Here is a 27,560-nt window from a genome sequence, read left to right on the forward strand (position 1 = left end):
ACACTGATGGACGATCATAGCAGGTCACTGTATGAAATATAAAAACCTAAATGGAAACCATTTTACCAGATTTAAATTGATTTGGTTAAATAATTTCAGAGCATTTTAAAAAGTAAGAGCTGCCTAAGTGCATGTCAATGTTTTCTTGACTTTTATTTCCAATGGCTAGAAAACTAGAAGCAGGAATAATTTTTCCTGATAGAAAAATCTAGAGTCTTACTTTTAAAACAAAATGAAAGAAAATAAAAGAAAGAAAATTATAAAGTGATAACAGTGTTTGGAAATGCTATTTGTTTAGTTTCAGTGTGGGATCTGGAGAGTTGTAGTCAGCAGAAGTAACTTTTTCAAACTCTAATCAAAGAAGAGGTCTGGGGCCTGCCTGAGGGGCCTGAAGGCAAGAGATTGTTTCCTTCACTCACTTGTCAACAAACTTCCGTCCTGGTTGTGTCACCATTGCTGGGGATCCATCCAGAAATGGGGGATCCCGGAGAACCCTGTATCTCACAGGTTTGCAGCTGGAACAAAGTAAACTGTGGGGTTTAGAGATCAGTTGAGCAGCATCTATCTCCATTTTCTCATCAAATGTGTAGAGCTTTATGCCAGATACCTTCTTGTTGAGATTTAGTTTGACTGTGAGGGGGATGTCACAGAATGTGTCCATGGGACCCAGGTGTACAGAATCCCCATGCTCTGTCAGGATCTCAATATCTGACACAGCCTTGGAGTCTACAGAGAAGTTAGTGGTCCACACCCTTACAGAGTCTGGGTACACTGGATACAGAAAGTGGAGCTCCAAAATACATCCTAGTGGCTGGAGGCAAGGAGTGGTCATGCTCATGTTGAACAGATTGAATTCAGGACTCCAGGCCTGCAGACTGGTCTCACAGGGCTGACTCACATCTGGAGGCCCTGGAGAGAAAAGAAAATGGGAAAGTCACTTTGGTAAACAGGGCGGCTCACAATGCCTAAGACAAAGCTGTATACAAGTCCCAGTGCTACTATACGTTCCTCTTTCACCCCCTTTCCCCAGCTTTAAAGTCCTAGCAGAGTTATGGGCACATACAGACAGGCCAAAATAAAGCTGCTTCAGGTCATTTTAGAGGTATGTTGTTTAAATGATGCATGCATCCTAAAAGGCTGGAAGCTGCACCAAAGCCATGCCCCAGTCCTTAGAACTGGAGCATGGCTTTGGTGCGGCTTCCGGACTCTTGGGACGCATGCATCATTTAAACAGTATACCTCTAAAGTGATCCGAAGCAGCTTTATTTTGGCCTGTCTGTATGGGGCCATCTCCATTGCACCCACATCACTGATAACTATGCAGTTTTGTCTGACTTTGGTTGAGTAGATCCTTTGCTTGACAAAGGCCCTGGGTGAGCACATGCTGCTCTATATGCAGAAAGTTACAACTTCAATCCTGGGCACCTGTCTGAAATACTGGAGAGCCACTGTCCCTCACTGTAGATAATACTGGACTAAATGGAACAAGGGGCCTGACTCTTTATGAGGCAGCACCCTGTGTACCTATGTTCTTGTCTCAGCTCTCCTGGTGGTCATGGTCCATTCTCAAATGTGCACAGTTACCATTAAAATCCCTAAATTTATTCCATCTTCATGTGGCAAATGAGACCACTTTTAAAAAATATTCATTTATGTGAGATTGTAGACTTTCTTCTTGTTGGCAACGTCAGACAAAAAGTGTGTATATCAAGCTCTTCCATTGTGCTTCTGTTCATTTAGCTTCAGAAAGGAAAAAAAGATGCTAGTTTTGCACAGAAACAGATGGTTTATTCAAAGTGTATTTTGTGGAAATTGCAGGAACCATGGTGGAAGAAAGTCATTGGTGTCCTGATCAAGATCTCTTGATAGTCTTGGAGAACCTTCTATGTGCTATATTTCTATGCCAAAATGTCCAGTCTCAGGAGTGAAGAGGTTCCAAAGCACCCCCACTTCCCCCAACAGCTAAATACTGTCTTGAACACACCAGGTTGAGGAAGGCTCACATGGAGTATCATTAAGGTACATCCTAGTTTTCTATGATCACCAATGTCTGTATATGTTACCAAATACATAACTTAAGTGAATCCAATCCCCAGAGGAAGACAGAAGCTCAAATTATTTGAGGTGATTTTGTCAGGAAGTGGAAATAAGAGATTTTAAAGAAACTAGACAGCATTTTGTAAAAGGCTATGTTTCAAAAATGACAGTAGACAGCAGTGTTTCAAGCAATGGACTGGTCCAATTTGAAAAAAATCAGCATTGGTAGTCTACAGCTTTCCTATACAGACAGTATGTGAAATACAAATACTTAAATGGAAATTTAGTTTTGGCTTAAGACATTTTAATGTATTTTTTTCTTTGCCTCTTTTGCATATATGTAAACATTAGCTATCAGCATGTATTTGTATACTTAACTACGTTAATACCATACAAACATGTGCAGTGTGGATTTAAAAAAAAAATCAAATTCCCCAAAAGTTGCAAGGTTGGTATGTTAACAACAGTAAAAGCACTTATCTTTAAAACTGATACAAGCTGGAAAATGAGTGTTTATTTGTCAATGCTGATGCATGCATGTGCTTTGAATGAATCCTTTTCAGACAGAATGGAACAGTTAATTGATTTTCAGGAGATTCTGGGGATGTGGTAGGATCCTGTGAGCAGGAGCTCTGGATGAGGCAGCTTGTGAACTGGAACCATGAAGGATTTCGCTCTTGCATGCAAGTATCAAATGCACTCCTTTTTTGGAAAATGGAAATGAAGGGGCCATTCAGACTACTTTTTACCTTGGATCAGGAACCAAATTAAGCATGTGAAGTTCATATTCGCCCCGAATCTCCCACAAGCGAATCCAAGGCTTCCACACCCGTTCCAGGGCAAATGTCCCTTAGTGCGGGTCATTTGGAAGCGGGGTAAAAGCTGTATCTTTTTTTAAAAAACGGGTTCAGCAAATATGAACTTGCCCTCGATCATAATCAGGGCAAGTTCAGGGGAGGGATTTAGGTCTGAGGCAGGGCAGAGGGCAGAACATTCCTTCCCCTTCATTGGAGGAGGAGGAGAAGGAGGAAGGAGCTGGAGGAAAGATGCAAAGGGCGATCGGGGTGATGGAGCAAGAGAAAGCTGGAGAAAGGGACAATTCAGGGCGGGCGAGAGGGAGGGCAGGGAAGGGAGCAAGCCTCCGTGCAGCTTTCTCTCTCTCTTTATTTTATTTTTTTATTTTGACAGACTATGCACATGCTTTTTGCTACTTGTAGATACATATATAGATAGAATGTGTGTCTGCTTCTGGTACTTTCCCTTTCATTTCCTTGCTCCCAGCACACACTTTGCAAAAGGCTTTTTTCCTAAATTTTATATGCGAATGCTACAATGCGAATGTTACAAATGTTTCTCTTTCAATTTGGCAAATTGATACAGAATGCTTTTGCTACATATGTGTATTCTGGGGTGGCAATGAGGGGAAGCAAAGGATGCAGAGATGGCATTCCAAGATGAGGAATTATTATTATTATTATTATTATTATTATTATTATTATTATTAGTGTATGTGAGGCATTCTGGGGTGGCAAAGCAAGAGGTTGCAGAAATGGCATTCTGGGGTGAGCAATTATTATTATTATTATTATTATTGTGACGGGAAGAACCATGGGGGGGAGGCAAGGGCTTTGGAGGTAGCTTTGGGCTGGAAGTGAAGGGAAGGCAGGAGGCTGGAAGGCTGCGGAGACCCATAACTTTGGGGGAGTCACACTCTCTCAGCCTCAGGGGAAAGGCAATGGCCTCGGAACCAATCTTGCCAAGAAAACCCCAGGATGGGATCATTTTAGGATTGCCATAATCTGTAGTGACCCAAATACACACAACACACACACACCTGGAGGTATTTAAATTTGACAGAATATGTGCACAGTCCCGCCTGTTGTTTTTTTTAAAGGAGGGGGAAGCACACTTCTGATTGCCCAATGGGTGCAGGGAACATCACCTATGACAAAAGCAGAACTGAATTTGATTGACAGCAAAGGAGCCTTCATTTTCAACTGATTTCTTCGCAGGAGCTACAAGGGCATTCAGGGTTAAAATACCCTGATTGAGGTAGTGGGCACTTGCTTCCAGAGGGATTCGGGGGGGGGATCTTCCCAGTTCCATCCAGCGCAAAAAAGGTCAGTATGAATGAGACCCCTATCTCTATTGATGGGATACCAGGTCATAATTTATCATCCCTGTATTAGAGGGCTGGGACTTTACCTATTGCTTCCTTTGGAGTCCAGTAGCCAGAAGAATCACAGATAAGAGGGGAGGAAGCCTCATATACGTATTGGCTGAATGTCCCATCTTCATCACAATCTCCACAAAGATTCCCAGATTCTCTTTAAAAAAGCAGAAAAAGCAGATGGAATACATATTCTGCTTACTCCCTTCTAATACTGACTTTGTTTACACAACTAGTTTCAGGTTGAACTTTCATGATTTCCTTATATAAGAACTGTACTGTTTGTGACCCACCAAGTAGAATCCACTGCAAAGAAATACTGTGGGCTGGAAAGAGATTGTTGGTATCTCCGCACCTTTCTTATGCTGTATACACTTCAGTTCAAGAACAAAGGGGATCCATATACCTCAGAATGCTCCCTCCCTCCTTCTCTCTCTATTGTGTTCAAATATGCCAGATGATTTTAAAACAGATGCTGTTTTTGGCACATTTGCCTCTTCCAGCCAGGTTAGGCACAGTCATGAATGCCATCCTCTGAGGCTGAGAGTGTTTGACTTGTGTGTGCGTTGTGTGCCTTCGAGTCATTTTTTATCTATCATGGACAGTAAGCACACAAATACACCTATTGCAACTCATCTTTTCCGGTTAGCATACCCTCCTGACTCTCTGTAGAAAGTTATTCCCTGATGGAAGCTCATTTCAAGATGTTTAACTACGACTGATAGATTCTATGACTGTTTTTATTTGTTGATTTTAAGAAATGTTATTGAATTGTATATGTAATTGTAATTATATTGTGGTACATTGTGGTACGCTGTAATATGTATTTTTCTGACTGACTCTGTAAACCGCTTTGATCTTGCTGGAAAAGCGGTATATAAATAAAGTTTATTATTTATTATTAAAATGCAAGGATGAGGTGGAGTTATAATCTCACTGAAATTCAAGGGGGGAGGACACTTTTCAGTGAAAGAGGAAGCATTCCTACAGGAAGCCAACTGCTCCCCCCCCTTCATCTACATAAGGTGATCCTCCCAAGCAGAGAGAAGAGGAAAGCACCACACTTCACATTTGGCCAAATCTGTGGTGCAGTGCGGTAGCAGGAGGCTGGTAAAGATGCACATGGACCCAGGAGGCAGTAAGCTACAACTAGAATCCTATTTCATATCATTGAGCATTGTTCCATCCGTTAGTAAAAAAAATTGGTCTTGTGGAGTGAACTGCAGACTATTCTGATTTGACAATGCCGCTGTGTTTTGGTGAGCAGATGTGCTTCACCTGTTCAGTCCAGAATAGAATCAGGGGGGGGGATTAATGTAATTTGTTCCCATTACTGTACTTATTACAATGTTTGAAAAGTAGCTTGTTGCTATTGCTCATTACAATGTGGAAAACATAATTTGTTTCACTAACTAGCTGCACTTGTCACTACTTTCTATCACTTTCCTTCGCTTTTTTTGAGAAATGATAAAACTTACCAGTGATAAGATTTTAAAAAAATTTAAAAAATTGATGAAATTTGGGGGGGGGGGGGGGAACCCTACCAAAATGGATCTAGATATGCACTTTAGAAATAGCTAGAAACCATTACTTGTTACACTGATAAGCAGTACAATGATTATTTACTTCATTAATTTTTGGATGTACCATTGTTCCACTCTTTTAAAATGCAATATTATTTACAAGTTGTAATTTCCAATTCCAAGTCTAGATACACAAGGACTGACTCGTTTTTTTGTGGCAGGGAGTTGCTATGATAGTAGCGATGTACACTCATCCCTCCATATTTGCGGATTTGATTATTCACAGATTTGATTAATATGTTCTGTCTAGAAATATCTAGGTCCTTCAGTGCAACTCTGTGGTCAACTTTAACTAAAAGTTGCACTGAAAGACCTAGAGATTCCTAGAGAGAATACTCATTTGTAGCTCCTCCAGTGCAATTCTATGGTCAATGTCTGTTGGACATTGACCAAAGAGTTGCACTGGAGGACCTAGAGATTCCTAGAGAGGTGTCCTCTCATGTGAAAACATGGTGTTTTTGTTATTTGTGGTTTTTCCATATTCACGGGGGTCTTGTGCCCCTAACCCTAATGAATATGGAGGGACAAATGTATACTAGTCACTCATATACTGCCTTTAAATGCGTAAGGTCCTTTATAGACATAAGGGCAACTCCCTGGCCAGTTATAGAAGACAAAAGAAATATTTTAAAAATATGGAGGAGGGGGGAAGCAAAAATGCAAACATGTGAAGACATATCCAGTTGTAGGTCAAGGGGGAAAGAGGTGTGTGTGTGTGTGTGTGTGTTTTGGATGTAGGCTTTAGGCTGTCAAAGTTTTTTGTGAACACAGACTTCCTAATCTACAATGACATATCATTATAATGGATGTATATTTCGTGTTACCTTTTGCATAAGGATCAAAATGTCCCCCCCACCCCAAACAGCTGTGCAGAAAAGTGTCTACCCCTCAACTGTTCTCCAGGAAAACAGCTTGCCACCTGGCAAACAGCTGGGAGGCACTGCCAACTCATCTTCATCACCTTCTTTGCCTTCTGGAATTCCTGGGTAGGAGGCCAACTACAGCTTTTCCAAGCCAGTTGTTGCATGTTCAAATAAACATCTTTCCCCCCGCTGAAATGAGTGAGTGTGGATAGTGGAGGAGAGTAGCAGAAGAAACTCAGAGACAGAGGGCTTCGTCGAAAGCAAGTCTGTCAACATACAGTCAGCCCTCCATATCAACGGATTTTTTTATCCACGGATTCAAGCATCCACAGCTTGAAAATATTTAAAATATATAAAAATTCCCAAAAGCAAGCCTTGATTTTGCCATGTTATATAAGGGACACCATTGTATTTAATGGGATTTGACCATCCAGGGATTTTGGTATCCACAGAGAATCCTGGAACCAGTGGACACAAAGGGCCTCCTGTAATTCATTTGCCTTGGTAGGTGCCCCTTCAAAAGAGAACATGCTTATACATATATTTTCATATGAGAAATCCCTAGTCTCTACACTACAAAAACATACATGCAGAATTAATTTTGATACAACAGTTTATGAGGAAATTGTTTCAGGTAGCAAATTCTGGATTTCATTAAGGGGCAGTAAATGGTTTACTGTTCAATGCATTACTTAAATAACCACTCTTTAATTTCTTCTGGCATGCTGAAAAATCAGAAATGTCTACTTCTATTTTAGATTAACTGTTGTTTAGCATTATGTCTGAACCTTCATTGATGGGTTACAGACCGCCGCTTTGCGGCAGTCTGCTCCCGCCGCCGCCTGCTCCATCAGGCAGCTGTAGCAGTCACACCGCGCATCTCCCGCGTGGAGCAAAAAAGGAGCTCCAAAATGGAGCTCCTTCTTGCGGCGCCTCTATGACGTCGCAAGGCGCCGCTGGCGCATTCACGATGTCATAGGCGCCACGACACATCTGGACGCTATGCGTCCAAGACGTAAAAATGGCGGCGCCCGTATGAACAGGGCGCCACCATTTTGTACGTATTCCATACGTACTAGGGTTAGGGGGGTACGGAAGCACTGCCCCTTCCTAACCCTAATACGTATGGAATACGTATTTTTTTGGCAGTCTGTAACCCGCCGTTGTGACTAATCTTAACTACAGTTTAAGGAAACAAGCCATTTTGGTAAACTACAGTTTGACGCTGTCTTGTTTTGTTAAACAGGGAGAAGGAAAAACATCTGGCCCAGGTAGGGTGGAAAGAATACTTGCAATTATTTGTGAAAGATAGTTTTCCTTCCATGTGAGAAACCTACTCGGTTAGAATAACACACAGGCAAGAATTTTGTGCAGTTTTTGCCTGGTAGTTACACATTCCAAAGTATTTTGGGAAACTCTTATGTGCTTATAAGAATTGTTCAACAGTGGAATAGATTGCTTAGGAGAATGATAGACCCTCCTTCTTTGGAGATCTTTAAAAAGAGGTGGATGGGCATCTATTAGGATTTATGTAAGTGTGTATTTGTATATGGCAATGGGTCAGAATAGGTGGCCCTGTGGTCCCTTTCAATTCTAAGATTCTATGCTTCTATGGAATAAATATGATCATTGTATTGTTTCCTGCACAAAGAGCTATAGTCATGCCCAAAACCTTGATTCAAAATACCAGATTTTTTGCACAAAGACTATGTGGTATTTTTTGATGCAAAAACAACAAAAACCCACAACAAAAACAACAACAACCTCTGTTTCTAGAAAGCCACATGGAATTTTTGTGCAAAAGTTGTGAGTTTTGCACAAAACAGATGCTGTACCCCCAAAAATTAATTTCTGGAAAATGTTTTTTTGGGACAACATTCACACAATTTTGAACACCAAGAACACTGTTTCAAGAAACCTAAAGCGGCTTTTTGTACTAAATTGCTGGGGTTTGTGCTTTTAAAAATCCAGCACTTTTGCGTGAAAAAAATTATGGCTATTTGGGAACAGTTGTTTTTGTGGGGAAAATGTGGGTTTTGCATAAATCCTCCACCTTTTCCACAAAAGAAACCCACTTAGTTATGGGATTGTGTGTGTGTGTGTGTGTGTGTGTAAAAATGCTGGTTTAGCACAACAGGCAGAAATTCAGCATAAAAATGCAGCTATTCAGAAACCGTGGGTTCTGTATGCAAAAAGTGTTTTATTTTTTACATGAAACCCCATATTTTTGTGAAAAAATACTCCTTGTTTATTTCTATAAATAATAATTTTCAGAAGCACATTGGGAATACTGGATGAAAAGTGCATAAATATTTGGGTTTTTTTTCCACAGCAGGCAGAAAACTGCAGAAATTATTTGCCCTTTTATGTGAAGACTAAATAATCAAGCCTCTACATCCTTAGGCCCATTTGGCCTCGCTTAGCCCATAAGAAGTCTCAATCTAGCCCATTGCAAGAGAAGATTTAAAGGGAAAAAATTAGACAACAAGAACACTGTTTATTTATGTATTAAATTTTATATTCTACGTTGTGGCTTTAAAATGTATTCCCAAGACCTTCCAAAACATTTGGGTTGGCATAATAAGATCTCCACACTTCCCCTTCAGCCAAACATGAATGAGGTGAGGAGGACCAAAGGTTTCTAGCATGGGGCAAGGGGGACACAATAAAGGCTAAGGTTATGAGGTTGGTTTGGCTAGGGCTGTATGATAAATGCTGGCAAACTCAAATAAAAGGATTTGTCATGTGAAAAAAATATGTGTTTGAACATGTATGTCTGTGTGTGTACATGTGCGCATGTCTCTGTATGTGTGAGAGAGAGAGAGAGACAGAGAGAGGGGAGAAGCTTTACAGGTTGCTAACCCTTGGAACTTTGCACTAATAAGCCAGATCATTCAGGGAGATCCTTTTTCCTTCCACACATAAATACTTGAGACAGCCCTTCTCTTCCTTCTCCACAAGATTTCCACCTTACCTTTCATAAACTATCCCACTAATGGGTGGCAACCAATGTATGGAGAGAGTATTCTGACTCTGACCAGTGATCACGGGAGGCATAGGAATAGGGGTGGGCTTTCTGCCCTGGGTCCACTGTTGGTACACCAAATCCAGATAGCAATGCATCCGAGCCACTTGGTTTGGTGTGAAACTGTCTGTGCAGTTGTCATCTGTGGGACAAAGAGAGGCAGAATATGAAGCAACTTGAAAGGTGAACAGTTTCTCTTCCTCTGACAGCTCTGAGCATTTTCAGCATCACTTTCTTTTATGCTCAAAATGTACAACTCCATGGATCCCTCATGATGTTATTTGCTTTCCAGACTTCACATTATCCTAGCAAAAAACTTTCATCTCAATCCTTTCCAGTTAGTTAACTCCTCTGTGTTTTGGGTAAGGAGATGACAAATGTCCTGGTCATGTTATTCTAATCATCTGCCAAAAGATGACACTCCTTTGGGGACACTAAATCACAGGTCTCCTGGATTCTAGCATAAGAGTTCTTCCTCATAATCGGTCAGTAGTACTGGGTTTCTTCTTTGATGCTGAATATTACAGACATGAGGAGAGGCATGTGGAGGAAAGAAACTCAAAATATAATTAATGATTATTTTTAAAAAATGAACAAGTGGTACTAAACAAGGCTGAATGAAGCAGAAGTGTAATGACAGAGTCAACCCAGTTCTGCAGGCCAGACAGAGCTACAGGCAAGGGAACCAGAAAGTTGATGCAGTCAGGCACATGATAGTACTTAGTACAGCCCAGGCAGAGAAAAACTGCTAATTCAAATGCAGGCTTTTGATATCAAATAGTCTATAGTTACATATATTAAATGTGCAGGTATATACATTCTTTTGGTTTCCTGCAGAGATTAAAAAATACTCTTCCTTCTAGCGGGTCCTTGCACTCTTAATCTTTGTACACAATTGTCAAGGTTAATGTGAAAAGTTTCACTACTGATTCCTACAGATCAGGTTACTGATGAAAATCATAGGAAATATAGGGCTTTCTAAACTATACTTGGGTTTCTGTTTTGGGTGAACTGGGTTTTTTAAAGACAGCAATTTGTGTAGATTAAATACACAGATATAATTTTTCACTAAATATTATGGAATCATTTTAAACAGCTATTATTAACAAATAAAATAATCTAATTGATATTTATTTTATTGTTTTGTTATTAAATTCCTGTTTACTATATAAGCAAACCCTTGTAAATGTATTTAAATTGATATTTATTGATACAACATTGGAGCCATCTGTCTGTACTGGGCTATGTCAGTTTTTTAAAATGTGGGGAGCAATAGTGGGCACAAGAAAAGGCTCAGAGCTGCATGTGGTCTACAAGCTGCACTCTGCTTACCTCTGGTATATACAGAGACTAAGCTGCATGTTTCTTATTCCTTTGGCAATCATAACCAAGCAGCTCAGTAAAATATGTGTAACTGCATTTGCTCCTTTTCATGCTACTGTTTTCTTCCCCTACCATGAGTCTTGCCCATGGTTACAATCAGGATTATAAACTCTTTGAGAACACAAATCTGTATTTTGTTACTGTTATTGTTTCCTGATCTCAGTAAAGAGTCATGAACATTGAAAGCTCTGTATCTATGCATCTATGTACAAAAAAGACACCAGTTTTGTCTCAGCTACTGACTTCCATGTTTAAAGTCAGGTAGCCTCTTCATAACGTCCAGTACAGGTTGAGTCTCCCTTATCTGAATTGCTTGGGACCAGAAATTCATTTCAGATTTTTTTTGGATTTTGGAATATATGCATATGCATAATGATATCTTGGAGCTGAGACCCAAGTCTAAACACAAAATTCATTTATCTTTTTTAAACACCTTATACACATAGCCTGAAGGTAATTTTATACACAATATGTTTAGTAATTTTGTGCATGAAACAGTGGGTACATAATGAACCATCAGAAAGCAAAAGTGTCACTATCTCAACCACCCATATGGACAATTTTGGATTTAGATTTCCGGATTCCAAATAAGGGAGATTCAACATGTACTGAATCTGTATAACACTGATCTGAGATCCAAAGCCAGAATTAGCAATCCCTGGGCTACACAGTTGATGAGTTGGCTTCTTACTCAAACTCTCTTGGCCTTCTGAGCTCTGGTTTAGCTTTATTAAAGGGATTTTTAAAAATTATTATTATTCCTGGGATGGTGCCCAGGTGCAGACTTTGTGAAATTAGGATTACCATAGTCTCCCTAAATATGATGTCAAAGCAATTGCTTTGGCTAAAACCCATTTGTTCCACCCCTCTTTATAAGAAGGTATGTCACCAGGGCCTGGCCTTTGTTAGATCTCTACGTCAGTCTGAAATCTTTAAGCAGCTTATCAACATAACTGATTAATTCAGAGTGAGTGCTTGAAAAATAAAAAGTTTATGAAGATATCTGACCAGACTAGAATCCCATTTTTCTTTTCTTTTTACTGGCTTTGTTCCTGTGTCTTTGACAGTAGCTTGATGAACATAAATAATGTTTTCCCTCATGCAGTTAAGAGGAAAACCTGGAAGTAACTTTACTAATTGGGAAGAACGGTTGCCCATTTGGGGACAACTTTTTTATATTTTTAAAAGTGATTTTATTTAGGAAAACAAAAGTAGTACATCAGTAACATACTGACAGAAATTACCTATTTAAAATAAAGTAACATGATCATTTTAAATTTTAAATAAGATTTCCAAGATTTACATGCAGATAAGGAAAATCTTGTGGTGGTAATCTTCAATGTCTAGTTGCCATTAAAGGCCCAGAAGTAGGGCTAGTAAAAATGGATGGCATACCTCAACAAAGCTGAGAATAGGAACTAATACTGAAAAGCATGTATTATGGGTCAACAGAAAAAGAAGATTGGTCTCCTATTGCTTCTTGTTTATTTTTAATGTAGCCCCTGAAGAAGGCCAGCCAGACCAAAACACACCGGGCTTCTAAAGAATAAATTCAGAGTATCATAAGCACCCAGAGACCAGTATCCTTTTCCCTTTAAACCTCAACAAAGCCCTAATTCTTCAGTTCTTCTGCCAATTACTGGGGTTGGATAGTGTGTCCTATCAACTGAAGTAGTTGGGTTTGCATTGTAGAGGGTAGTACACAGAGCAAAGCAGTCCACCTACTGGGACCCTCACTTTGCCCCAGATCTCTCAAATGTCTTGAGGCTTCTCCCTTGACATGTTAAAAGTCTATTTCTATAGCAACAAATACTGCTATGGTGGTCAGAGATTAGATGCAATAATGAAATTCACACACCATCTCTGCTGGAAATGAAATTCCCATAACAAGCAACTGTGCAGGCTTCTGGCCCTGGGGAAATATTTTTTAAAAGCACAACACATTAAAATATGTATTGCTGTACACACTGCAATACATATAATGAGAGACTGGGGAATATTTTCATTTCAGTTTGCCACTGTATCCTAGATTCATTTTCATATATTAGCTTCTCAGGCCGTTAAAGCATGGCCAATTTTGCCACTTTGCAAGTATTTGTGATAGGAGGTAACCTATTAGTGAAGCCATTACTACAATGGCTACTAACATTACAAAGGTACAGACAACTCCCTAATGCAGTGATATTCTTTGCAGTTTCTAGGAGGAAGGTCCTCTGAAAAGATCCCTTTCACTAAAAATGATAGGCCTTCCAAATGTAGTCTGTTACCTTTCTCTCCCACGATTTCCTGTCTTGGCAGAGAGATTTGGGAGAAGGCTAAACAGATAGGTAGGCAGACTTCTTGAGCCTATCAGCTTCAAGCACTCATAGCAAACTTTAAAGTCCTAGGGCCAAGTACTAGCAGCTCTCTTTTTTCACATGCTCATCCAGATCTCTTTGGAGCCCCTTCTCCATGCCCCATCATGTGTGAAGGTCCGCTAGATGGGCAAATTTTCCCAGCTTCCCCTTTGCCTGGCAGCCTTCCATTTTACCTGTCTTTAGTTGTGCAGCCAGAACAGCAGGCCTTTTCAAATACAGATTTGATCTCTACTCATCCAAGCTAATGATTGTCTTGAATTACTTTTACAAATAGGTAATAGGTAATTTTTATGTAAATTGAAAGATTCCATAATTAGTCTTTATAGTTAACACAATCCTGTGGGCCACTGATGTACCAAAACTGGAACTGCAGGTGATTTACAAGTCTGCCAGGAGAAGTTGAATGCGTATGACCCTGATTTTTTTTTGGGGGGGGGGGGGGCGCTTTTTCCCGCCGGGCCCTTTTTTCCCCGGGAGGGCGCCCCCCCCCCCTCCACCCAACGCCCCCCCCCCCCCATGATTAAAATTGTTACTTGACTCTTTAGATCATTTTTCTCAAAATCATTCAGAATTTATGACATCTGAAAACAAAATAAATGCTATATCCTCAGCTTACTGAGAACTTCCAAGCATGTGGCCTTTATGGTTTTTCTTAAATTTATCACTGATATCATGAAAGATACGGTACTATTATTTCTATGCAGGGATTTTCAGCATATCAGGATTTGCAAGTGTCTACTTTGGTGTCAACTCAAGGGTAGTTAACAACTACATCAAACAGGTCAACTGGTGCCCATCTTTGAAACAGATGAAACATATTCATTACCTGAGTAGCTCATGTAATTGTTGAAGGGAGTTCCAGAGTAGTGGGCTTGGCCACAGGCATCATTGTTGGGATCTGGATCCCGGCAGAGTTTGTTTTTAGGAGTAGGTGTTGTGTCAGCACAAAGGTCTCCAGTCTCCATAGATGGTGTTGTCTCTTGACATGGATCATCACAGGAGTCCCTTTCATCCACTCCTTTAAAGACATGGTAGAGTCCCAGGACGTGTCCTACTTCATGGATCATAGTATTTGTGTGACCTGGCACACCATAGTAAGCTGGATTGAGGACCACTCCACCTGAAATTGCAGTTGCATTCTGTGTTACTCAGACAGATATTGGGAGGATGCCTGGAATTCTGACCTAAAGATCAATACAAACTTTTGCAAGGGGAACTGCTGCTTGGAAGGGTCTCTTTCCAGCAGAGGTATTCATGCAAATACCTGAGCAGATACATTGTGGGATGGGTTGTAAAAAGAACCATGTCAGAGTTGCTTGTAATAAAAGCTATTTGAATCTCACATCAGGTGCAGATAAGCCATACAAGAAGGCCTCCCTATCTTTGGAGGAGCAGCCTAGAGTATGACCTGCCACAAGATCTATTCATGCCAGTCTTGGGCATTTACTTATTACAATATCTGCAAACAAGGAAGAATCAGGGCTAGAGTCCTTCTTGGCTAACAGTTCTGCCCCTGGCCATGATTTTTTGCTAAAGGCTGAATTTTCTTACTGAGGAATACCAACTGTGGCCCGCATACTTATCCTGCTGTCCTTTACCTGTGGGCTTGACAGAAATCAAGTTTTCAACTAAATCTCTGAAGTGATCAGCAAGTGGCCTCACAAAGGGCAGAGCCTTCACTTCTGATATGAAAGTTGTATGTGGAGTGACCTCACAAATGCCTCTGCTTAGAAAGAAAAATTTAAACAAGCTAATAATCCTAATTTCTCAAAGGCCAATGCTTGGGCACAAGTCCAAGAACAAAACAAAACAAAAATTATTACCACATAAGAACTTCATAAAAAAGCTCAGCAGGCTACAAATCCTTGTGCAGCATTTCACCATGTTACACAGGGTGATGTGTCTAAGCTTTCGGAACCGGTCAAACTGGGAAAGGTCAGTTGTGATGATTACAACAAGACCTGGCATTATGGCCCTAACAGCCCACAGTTACCTCATGAAGCAAATTTTCCTTAGCTGGGCCACAAGGATAGTCCACACTGATGGCGGGATGCTCTGGTGTCCCAACAAATTACACTTTCCAGAATTCCATAGCATGAAACCATGGCAGTTAAAGTGGTGTCAAACCGGATTATTTCTCCAGTGCAGATGCAGCCAAAGATGTAAAGCACTTGACCTAGTTGGGACAGCAGAGGGTGCTACAGGATATTGTTCATTAGTTAGGAATGCCCAAAGTTGATACAACACTGAAAAATGGTTTGAGATGAAATGGGGATTTACATATAAAAACCTCTTAAATAAAAAAGCAAACAAAATGTTTTTCTCCACATAGCAACTTGGGACCCAGGTTGCCATACAAACTAATATCATTGAAGAGGGCAAAGTTTGGTCATAAAATTCAAAAGATATAGCCGTGTTAGTCTGTTGAATTAGTATGTAGAGAGATCTTGTAGCACCTTTGAGACTAAATAAATAAAGACATTGACAGCACACTTTGGTCATAAAGCGTGTGTGACCTCTAGCAGTTAAGATAGGGGAGTGGGGGGTGACAAGGATTTATAATGGCAGAAGAGACATAGAGAAAGAGAGAGGGAGGCAGTTTGGATCATAAGCTACCAGTGATTATTTGGGAACTGTAACATTTAAACAAAACAGTATACTCAGGAGGGTTTTAGATATGGATGGGGAGCAAAAAGGAAAATTATGATGATGGTGGTGGTGAGGATTTTCATTTATATCTTGCTTTTCTCTCAATAATGAGATTCAAGGTGCCTGACAAAATATTTAAAGCAATAAAAGGCCTGGTACAGATGGGCTCGAATGGGTGGGCTGGGGCCGCCTTTCGTTGCTGCGCAGCAAAAAAAGGAGTGCTAAAAAGAGGCTCCTTTTTGTGCTGCCGCAAGCAGCCTGCAGTGGAGCAAACACATCGCTGCTGCACTGCTCCATTTGGACACAGTGCAGCAGTGATGTCATTGCTGTGTGTGTCGTCTATATGGTGCTGCACAGCATTGACGCCCTAGTCACGTGCCAGGGCTGTGGGGCGTGTGAGCACTCCACCCCGAGGCAACCCTAGCACATGACCAGGACATTGTTCAGGGCCACAGATTCAAAAATACTAAAACTTCAGCAAAAGCATAAATATAAAGGTTATTTTAAAATCTATTAGACAGTTTACCAAATTAAAAAATATTTAAAATTTAAAATTGATATGCAGTTTCTAAAATCCTAATGGCATAAAAATGTTTTAAATTGTAAGCAGAGAGAGCACAAGGATGGTACCAGCCTGGCCTCCCTAAGAAGGGAGTTCCAAAGTCTGAGAGAAGCCACTGAAAAGGTTTCCAACAAAGGTTTCCAACAAATAAGCCTGAAGAAGTGGTAGAAGGCTTCAGAAAATTTTAGAACTCGAATGAGCTTATAAAGGAAGGTAGTGGTTGTTGTATGCTTTCAAGTCATTTCTGAAAGGGATAAATGGCCCAAACAGACAGGCCAAAATAAAGCTGCTTCGGATCACTTTGGAGATATGCTGTTTAAATGACATACACATCTTAAGAGGCCAGAAGTTGCACCAAAGCTGCACTCCAGTCCTTAGGACTGGATCATGGCTTTGGCATGGCTTCTGGCCTCTTAGGATGCATGCATCATTTAAAAAGCACACTTCCAAAGTGACTCGAAGCACCTTTATTTTGGCCTGTCTGTTTGGGCCTTAAGTCCTTCAAATAGCCTAGACCCAAGATATATAGGACTTTATAGGTCATCACCAGCATTTTGAATTGTTGCCAGAAGCAGACCAACAGTCAGTGGATCTCTTGTAATAAGGGAGTTATACGCTCCCTGTAGTTAACAATCAGTTAATCCCAGTTAACAGTCTTACGGCAGCTTTTTGGAAATAATTGAAACCACTGATTGAAAAGGACACAATACTCAGATGGGCATTCCCATCTGAGTATTAAAGAGTGACCAATTAGAATTTGGGAAATGGTTAAAATAGATAAACTTATGGCCATTCACCCACACAAAAATGGAGTCCCTTCTACAGTTCACATCAGACAGAAATTCACTCCGTTTACTCTCAATTTATTGGTCACAGAGGAAAAGAAACAAGCATTTCTGAAATAGTTCTTTGTTAAATTAAAGAGAAATGTCTTCCCTTCCCTCAATCTTTTTACAAACTGGGCAAACCTTTGATCATACTTTTCATCTAAATTTCATTGAGTATCCAAGAGAATATCCAGATAAAGTTTATTGAGTATCCAGACAAAATGGTGTGGGGGGGGGGGGCAATTCAACATCCCATAGGCCAACAGTTGGTCATCCTTGCGAAATATGTCTTCCGCAACCTGCAAGCAAACGCAGCCATCACATTTTCTAGTTCTATAAGTAATAAGAAATGACATCTTCAGTAACAATATTAAACACCTGGAAGTACCTCTTAGCATGTGAAAATCATGCTTTTCCCTCCTAAACCTCCAGCAAATCTCCTATAACAAGCAATAAAACCAGCTAAATTTCTTCACAAACACAGAGGCACTTTCACCAGGATTCATGGAAAATGGATCTCTTACTGTTACCTATAATTTATATCAATGTTTATGTACATGAAAGTAGGAGAAGGATACAAAAAGCAATCAAAAGACTTATTTATCATCTTTTAAAACTCAGAAGTGAATTACAGTCTATCATCAGTGTGGGCTTCTACATCTGCTTTTTGGACAATGATAAAGTGGAGTGTATTTGCAATTGACCTGAAATGTTCTTTCTAACAGATTATTTAGAGAGGATGACCCCAGTCAAGATGGATTCCAGACTGGCTTACCCAGGTGGCTGAGGGCATCTTTGTCCCAAGGCCAGGTGCCAGCACCTGCGAGCTCCTCCTGCACAGAGCTGGCAAAGTAAACATTGAGGAAGTGAGTGCTGTTCAGCTGCAGTGCCTCCTTCAGTTCTTTCACACTCATGTATGCCCTGCAGAGAGCGTGAGAGGAAGAATGGTGAAGTTAGCAACATCAAACAAGAAGAATGGCTAGCATTTATACAGCCGGCCCTTCTTATACACGGGTTTTTTATACACTGATTCAAGCATCCATGGTCTGAAAATGTTCAAAAATAGTATAAATTTCAAATATCAAACCTTGATTTTCGATTTTTTTATAAGGGACACATATTGCTATGCCATTATATTTAATGGAACTTGAGCATACACAGATTTTGTTATCCACAGGGGATCTTGGAACCAAACCTCAGCGTATAACAAGGGTCCACTGTATAGTCCTTTCCATAGGTGCACAGTTTGGAGGCAGAGCCTATATACCTTTTAAAATTCACCTCAGCTTTGAAGCCCCCAAAAGCCCTTTTTCAAGTCAAGCCAAGTCACTGGCATTTATCCTAGGCTAAAGGTTAAGAAACAGGTGGCCTTGCACAAAGCTGAACTGTCGATCCCATTATTCCTCACTACTGTTTATGCTAACTGCAGTTCCAACAACAGCTACAGAGTCAAACACTCCTCAGCATCACCCACTTAGGGCCTGAACAGACAGGCCAAAATAAAGTTGCTTTGGGTCACTTTGGAGGTATGCTGTTTAAATGACACATGCATCTTAAGAGGCCAGAAGCTGCGTCAAAGCTGCATTCCAGTCCTTAGGACTAGAGCATGGCTTTGGTGTAGCTTCTGGCCTCTTAGGACGCATGCATCATTTGAACAGCATACCTCCAAAGTGAACCAAAGCAGCTTTATTCTGGCCTATCTGTTCTGGCCCTTAGTTTTCCTAGACCTGGTTGCTGTACCCTTGGCAATTAGCAGCTGAATGTGATAGCTGACTGTATTGAAACAAGCTGCATTTTAAGCTGATCTAAAGGTTTAATTTGTGGGGTGTGATCTGGGATACAACTACCAGTATGCACATCTATGAGCTACCACTTGAATTTGATTTCTTGAAGTGGTGAACATGTAGTCCTAATTCACTGCTATGAGATTAAAATGGAAAAGTATACTTAAGACATTACACTAGATGGACAAAAATGTGATCCCCAGAAGCAGAAAACATTATGACTAAAAACTTATTCAACAATTTAGAGCTATTCAGTAGACTCCAGTCTTAAAATAAATTTGTTTCCAAATCTACATGTATCTAGGAATTACCACTCCAAAGCCTTTCCAAATTCCACAGACTGAGTTTCGTCATGCTTGGAGGGATATTCCTTTTGCCTCTTTTGAGGAGACATTTTTCCCACTGCCGCCTGCAGGTCCCTTGACATTAGTAAAATGTCTCCTCGTCCACCCATTTAACTTCATTACAAAGCAACCCAGGGTTTCTCTCCCCCCCCCCGCCACCATTACTTGGACCAAGCAGATCTGTGTTGATCCAAAAAAACAAAGCAGCTAAATATAAGAAAGCGGGGGGAGGGACATCCTTCAACTACGATGTAAGCGCAACAGACATCTACTCACAAACCTTCCCACAAGAGAGCAAACAAAATATAGCAGAAACCACATCAAGTCTGGAATGGACAAGTCCCCTGGGCTTCTTCTCTTGCTGGTGTCTCCACTGGTGTTTTTATCTGTCATAAACAAGTATCTGTGCCAATGTTATATATTATTTTCCTCCTCTAAATTTAATTCTCATCTCTCATGCCTTCTAGATCATCAGGGAAGTATGTATTGGGAACATCATAATACTAGGTTAATGACAACTCCCCAAAGGATGTTTACAGCTGCGGCTCCAAAATTATGGAACAGCCTACCGGAAAAGATCCATCTCATTACTACCTTAGTGGCCTTTAAGAAGGCACTCAAAACAGATCTCTTCTGCAGGCTTATCCACCTGACTCCATATAAAAGGCTGACAGTTGCTCCACTCTTGACTATGACTGTTGGCTATTGAATTGTTATTTTTAAAGAACTAATGGAAATGTTGGTTATTTCAGTATTAGTGTTTTATTGATTGTAATTGTATTATTGTACTATTTTATTGATGTAATCCCGCCTTGATCCATGGGAGAGGCGAGAAATATAAATAAACTTTATTAATATTAATATTAATATTATTAGATATGTATTCCAACACTACCTCCCCAAATGGCTACTAAACAGGGGATTCCATGGCAGATTACCTGCACATTAACAGGAACTTAGGATACTCTCATCTATTACACTGAGAAGCAGCCAACAAAAAAGGAAGCAACGTCACCTGAAGAAGATGGCACAAGTGGAAACCTATGACATCTGCCAAACACAGCACAAGTATACTTGAAGTGCAACTTAGCATTAATCAAGCAGTGGCCCCACGTGAGTTTAACTCCCTGCTGCTCTTCCTCATCATCCCTGATAAGGGTGAGAGCTTCTAATCGATTCTGGAGCTGCAAGCTCACAGAACGATCCTGGTTTCCCTAATTCTGTGTGTCACATTCCTCCAACTGTCTCCCTTCTGGATATGTGAAGATCTCTTCCCCAGCAACTTCTTCTGTGTGTTCCCCATCCAAGACCATCCATTCCATTCTGTCCAGGAAAACCTCTTGCTCCCTAATATTAAAGTGTAGTGACCCAAGCCTCCAGCTACTGGACCTTCTCTTCTAACAGGGCTACCAACTTGCGCTTGGTGCAGGTGAAGTTCCACATCCATAGGCAAAAACACAAACATCCCACAAGTGTTGCAGGTGACTGCAGCAGCTGCTTCATTGCCAATACTGAGAAGCTTTAAATAGGCACTGAAACAGGACTATGGACCTCCGCCTCAAAAGGTCCCCATTAAACCCCTATGTAGAGGGCCCCTGTTGGCCAACTCATTTGATTGGCCCTCTAGTTATATAGAGAGCTCCTGGCTGTTAGCTCCTTCCTGAAGTAAAGTCTCAGACTCACTTCCTCTGAGCAACCCCCCGTCAAGCCCCTTCAAGAAAAAAAAAACATGGAAAAGTAAAGGAGAACCCCTTGACATTGTTCCCAGCTCACCTTCTGCTCTGTGCTCTAAGTCTTCCTTGACAGTGAAAATTCACACACCATTAGGTGTGTGCCTCTGGCAGCAGTTATAGAGAGCTAGGCTGCTAGCTCCATCCCCCAGTGACTCACAGACGTGACGCACAGAAGCCCCACCATCTCAGCAACAAACTCTCCCAAGTTTTTTTAAAAATTAAACCCTCACCCAGTCAAAATGACCACCCAGAAACAGCTTTCCCTCTTCTCCCTGTGCAGGGACTGGGTTAGAAAGTCTCAGGGAGCAGTTATATAGAGGTAGGCTGCTAGCTACACACACACACACACACACACCACTCCCCAGTGATTCATAGAAGCCCCAGGATTTGTCCTTCATAAATTAATGATAAAAGAAACTGAAGGGAGTACAACTGAACTGGTACCATCCTTATTCATCATTTCTATGACAATTATAATAAGAGCATTTGCTGTTGTCACATAAGACTTATTTCATTCTTATTGCCATATATACCAATATTGGGAGCTGTGGAAGGAAGAATTAAGGAAAGATTACATCTCCCCTCCTGAAATGCTCTGATTCTCCTGAAACCCACCACTGCCTGTGTGTGTGTGTGTGTGTGTGTGTGTGTGTGTTTGTATACATGCACCTTCAAGTCCCCTGTTGATGTAAGGCAACCCCATTAATTTCAAAGGGCAGTCGTTCTCAAACTGTGGGGTGTGATCCTCAGAAGGGGCATAATAGTTGCTTAAAGGGTGCAGGAAATTACACCCAGCGGCATTAGGGCCTAATCCTCTTTTGCGGAGGAGGGAGAGGTTTAGATGTACATGTAAATGTAAAGAGAGTCACATAGCTAAAACATTTGGGATCAATGTCACAGGGTTTTCTTAGGCAAAGATCACTCAAGTGTAGTTTTGCCAGTTCCTTTTTGCCAGACCTGGTGTTCACTGTTGGTCTCCCATCTATGTACTAACCAGGGCTGAAGTTGCTGGGGAGGAGATCACTAACCAGCTAACCTAACCAGCAAGATCATACAGGATCTGTATGCCCTTACCATTGCCCACAATGAGTGTTAAATAGATTTGTTTCAAGCAGGCATGCTTGCTAACATGAAATTCAAGTAACAACTGGTTTGGTCCAAGATCAGCTTGTTCAGTTCAGTGAAATTGGCCATGCTGGTCTCACGCAAGCCCTAGCAAAAGGGATCAGCAGAATTAGGGGAGGACTGCTCCAGGAGAGGCCCTGCAGGGACAGTTAGTGATTCTTCTCAGAGTTTGCCTGAAGTTAGACAACGGATAACAACACAGGCCCAGATGCTGGCCTTGGTGGAGAGCTTCCTTGGGCCCCAGAATCTTCTCTAAAGCTGAGGTCATACATAATATTAAAAGGGAGCTCAAAGCACATTCTTCCAGTGCATTGCCATCCCTTCTTTCACAGATGGGCTGAAAACAACAGGCATAACAGCACAACATGCTGCTGCAAGATGTCAGCCTTCTCCATCCCTAACTGCAGCTGCCTCCTTCTCCTCCTTCTGCTCCATCTGTGAAAAATTAATAAAGCAACCAGAGGCAAAAGACAGCACTAGCTTACCTTTAATTGTCATTTTAAGAAGAAATGACAGAATAAGAAGCTCCTTCCAGAAAAGATACATTTATTTAGTATTTATTCATCTCTGTGAGACTATGTAGATTGTGTCACTATTTTAACTTAACAAGTTGGTGACCCAAAGAGAACAGTAAAGATACACAATTATTTTTAATTGAGGCAGAACAAAAAGCAAATTTGATATAACTCTTAGTCTTGTTGCCAGTCCAGGGCGCTTCCCTTATAATTTCCAGATGCACAGTGCACAGCTGGGGGAAACCTCCTACCAGTGCAAACATCTGTTCAAGGGGAAAGAGAGCGAACATCTGGAACAAATTAGCAGCATGCTTTCTTGAATTCTCTTTCAGGCTTCATTCTACACTATGATAAGCAATAAGCTGTACACTTGGGTGCACACACATGCATACTTGTTTGTCCCCCCCCCTCTCTCTCTCTCTCTCACACACACACACACACACACCTTTCATTTGCTATGCCTGTCATGTTGTACACACTTTTACTCTTTCCTTTTAGGAGCTCTTCCTCTACCTCTAGCTTTGAACAGAGGAAGCAGGTGAGAGTGACTGGGTGGAAAGGAAAACAGAGCTCCCATACTTTCAGATAATTCTGATGAACAGGAAATTTCAGGGGTATAACAGACAGGGAAACTCTTTTACTTCTACTCATGTCACAGTACAGAAACCCTTCTGTTCTTTAATCCTTGTGTTCTTCACAGCATAATAAACTTGCCACACTATCCTCTTACTTGCCCTTCCATGTGCCAATACTCTCGTCACTTTTCAAGGAACAGATGGATTAGGCATTCATCAAATTGCTTGGCTCTCTGGATAACATGATTATTAAGTATGACTTAATTTCTACCCGCCCACCAATAAAACCAAATTGATAACAGCTTCCAGTCCATCCTCTTATTTTTGCTTTCCTGGGCTTTCCAACTCTCAAGATCCAGGCAGTGCATAAGGCAGCCCACGTGGACATGAGTCAGAGGCTGGGCTTGGATGAAGCAGATCCATCTGGTTGTCAACAATTCAGGGATCAAGGAAGTGTCATAGCCAGTAAGTCAAGTAATGGTTTGTAATCAAAGAAAGCAGCACATAAATCGGAACAAGAAACAAAAGAGTGCAGACAAAGGGAGTGGTGTTAGACAAATAGAACAACAGACAAAAGACAATCAAAGAGGTGGGGAAAGAGACAGCCCAGTGTCACCCAAAATGTTGACCAAGGTCTTAAGATTACTTCCTACTTTACCACTTTTACAACTCTTTCATTTTCAAATTTATTTAGTAGGATAGTAGGAAAAAGTGGCATTCTGCTTACTATATCAAAGTATGGTTATGGGCCCAGTAGGAAAGATCCTTAGTTTATCTGTACACGTTTTGCACATAGATGCATTCCCTCCACAGAAGGGTTTGACAACCTATTTATCACTGAACTACCACCTATATTCAAGCATCCCATGGTCTGAGCACTGGGAAGGGGCCTCACCTTGAAGTAGTGGGATGAAGTGCCCCTCCTGCTCAGAACACAAGTTGTTCCTGGTGTTAAGAATGCAAAGACAGAGACCAAGGACTGACACTGTTAGGTCAAGGAACAGTAAGGAAACTGTATGGAGCACACGAGGAGTATGTCAGAGGCTGTAGTGAGAGTCACGTTTGATCCTGGTCAGCCCACAAAAAATGCAGATAACTAAGGTCAAAACATTTTCACACCTAGTACAGAAAATCCAGTGTTACCATTATTCATGATATAAACATGATCCCAATCCCCCAAAACAGTGGTGCAGAGTGCACAAAGTGCATAGGCAAAACAAAGGTTTAATAGTTCCAATTATACGTATCTGAATAATGTTGTGAAAAGTCAATACAGAAGGTATCTTCTATAGTTGTTAAACTTTGGGAGAGTGTGCTTGTTTCTGAGGGGCTAGAACTTCTGTGAGTAACATCTGTGAGTCACTAGGAGGTGGAGCTAGCAGACTAGCTCTATACAACTCCTCCCAGGGTCTTTCCAGAGCAGTTCTTGCCAGAGAGAGGAGGAGGAGAGAAGGAGCTGGGCAGCCATTTTGAGTGGTGACTGAATTTTTTAAAAAAAACTTTGGGAGAGTGTGCTTGTTTCTGATGGGGTGGAGCTTCTGTGAGTCACATCTGTGAGCTAGCAGACTAGCTCCATATAACTCCTCCCAGAGCCTTTTTTTTTTCCTTTTAACGAAAGAAATCTACAGCAGAGGCTGCAGGTGAGAAGCAAACCTTGAGTCAGAACCTTGCCCTTAAGTACAAGCTAGAAGCCAGGATGCTCCTATAAAGTTATATTCCCAGTAGATTGAGCTCGCTGGAAGAGACTGGTGAAAACGCCAGGTCATCAGGGGCCTCAACGTTGGTGTTTACCACAGTCCTGTTTCAGTCATTACCAAAGACTTCGCAGTATGGACACTGAGGGAACTGCTGCAGTCACCTGCAACACTTGTGGGATGTTTGTCTTCTTGCCTACAGAAGTGGAGAACTTCACATGCACCAAGTGCAAGTTGGTAGCACTCTTGGAGGAGAAAGTACAGCAGTTGGAGTCCAGAGTAGCTACACTTCAGCATATTAGGGAGCAAGAGGATTTCCTGGACAGAATGGAACTAATGATCTTGGATGAGTACCATGCAGAGGAAGTTGCTGGGGCGGAGAAAGTCACTTCACATACACAAGAGGCAGACAGCTGGAGGAATGTCACACAGAGAAGTAGGCCAAGAAGGGATTGTTCTGGGAGCTTACAGCTAGAGAATCGATTCAAAGCTCTTTCCCTTATCAAGGAGGAAAAGGAAGAGCAGCATGAACAGACTTCAGGGACAGAGCAGGGGAGACTGAGAGTCCAACCAGAGGGAACAGTCGCTGCTAAGCATTGGAGGAGGTGTGTGGTCGTAGTGGGGGACTCCTTGTTGAGGGGTACAGAAGCAGTGGTTTGTAGGCCTGACAAGATGTCTCGAGAGGTGTGTTGTCTCCCTGGGGCAAAGATCCGTGATGGGACAGAGAGGCTGACAAGACTGGTCAAGCCTACTGACCAATACCCCTTCCTTCTGGTCCACGTGGGAACCAATGATACTGCAAGACACAGCCTTCAGAACATCAGAAGGGATTACGAGGCTTTTGGTAGGAAGCTGAAAGAAATGGATGCACAAGTTGTCATCTCATCTCTTCTGCCAGTTCAAGGGCACAGTCCAGGAAGGGAGAGGAAAATAGTGAATGTGAACAACTGGCTCCGCAGGTGGTGCCGCCAAGAACAATTTGGATACTTTGATCATGGGCTGCGGTTCCATGAGGAGGGACTTCTTGCAATGGATGGGTTGCATCTCATGCCAGTTGGAAGAAATGTTTTTGCCAACAGTCTCAAGAATTTGATCAGGAGGGCTTTAAACAGAGTTTCGTGGGGGAGGGAGACAATATTATGGAAGGCAAAAGTGATGGAGAAAATAGTCAAACTGACATAGAAAAAACAAGACAAATAGTACAAGGATCCAACAGTGGGAGGCCCAAAAACTTGCACAGGCAGCAAGTAAAGGGGACCCATGGTCTGCGATGTCTCTACACTAATGCACAGAACATGGGAAATAAGCAAAATGAACTCGAACTTCTAGTACAGCAAAGCAAATATGATATAATAGGCATCACTGAAACCTGGTGGGATGAGTCTCATAAGTGGAATGTAGAAATAGAGAGGTATAACCTTTTAAAGAGAAATAGGCCAAACAGGAAAGGAGGAGGAATAGCACTATACGTCAGAGATATTTACACCAGTGAAGAGATCCAGGACATCAATACTGGCAGCCAGCTGGAGAGCTTCCGGATAAAAATTGAAGGGGAGGGAAACAACAAGGATGTTATGGTGGGAGTCTATTACAGACTCCCAAATCAGATGGAGGAATTGGATAATGCCTTTTTAGAACAGATGACCACACAGTCAGAAAGGAGAAATGTAGTAGTGATGGGTGACTTCAACTATCCTGATATTTGCTGGAATTCAAACTCAGCCAAATCCTCAAGGTCTAGCAAACTCCTCACTTGCCTTGAAGACAATTTCATTGTCCAAAAGGTGAAAGAGGCAACAAGGGGGTCAGTTATTTTAAATCTGATCCTAACCAACAAGGATGACTTGGTTAATGGGGTGCAAGTGGTGGGATCCTTAGGTGGAAGTGACCATGTTCTCCTGGAGTTTGTTATACAATGGAAAGGAGAAGCCAGGCATAGTCAAACATGCATTCTAGACTTTAGGAGAGCTGATTTCAGTAAACTTAGAGAAGTATGGAGGGTGATCCCATGGTCAGGAATACTAAAAGATAAGGGAGTTCAGGATGGATGGGACTTTCTCAAAAGGGAGATACTGAAGGCACAATTTCAAACAGTTCCAGTGAGAAAGAAAAAATGGCAGGTGTCTCAAGAAACCAGGATAGATGACTAAGGAACTTTCAACTGAGCTAAGTTTGAAACGGAACATGTATAAGAAATGGAAAAATGGGGAAATCACGAAAAAGGAATTCAAACAAATAGCAGGTATGTGTAGGAGTAAAGTCAGCAAAGCTAAAGTGCAGAATGAACTCAGGCTTGCTAGAGAGGTTAAGAACAATAAAAAGGGCTCTTTTGGA

General features: G+C 41.4%; 1 protein-coding gene across 1 annotated transcript in view; it reads right to left on the bottom strand.

Moving 5' to 3' along the window:
• PAPPA2 (pappalysin 2) overlaps positions 1–27,560 on the bottom strand; it is a 170,232-nt gene that overhangs the window by 95,908 nt on the left and 46,764 nt on the right. Inside the window, exons 3-7 of the mRNA XM_042464359.1 lie at positions 18,232–18,377; positions 14,245–14,538; positions 9,628–9,820; positions 4,243–4,364; positions 420–909 (exon numbers count right to left, since the gene is read on the bottom strand). Of these exons, the coding sequence (XP_042320293.1) occupies positions 420–909; positions 4,243–4,364; positions 9,628–9,820; positions 14,245–14,538; positions 18,232–18,377 (1,245 nt within the window). The remainder of the gene's footprint in view (positions 1–419; positions 910–4,242; positions 4,365–9,627; positions 9,821–14,244; positions 14,539–18,231; positions 18,378–27,560) is intronic.

This window comes from Sceloporus undulatus, chromosome 4 (assembly GCF_019175285.1).
Source record: "Sceloporus undulatus isolate JIND9_A2432 ecotype Alabama chromosome 4, SceUnd_v1.1, whole genome shotgun sequence".
In the NCBI taxonomy this organism is placed as follows: domain Eukaryota; kingdom Metazoa; phylum Chordata; class Lepidosauria; order Squamata; family Phrynosomatidae; genus Sceloporus; species Sceloporus undulatus.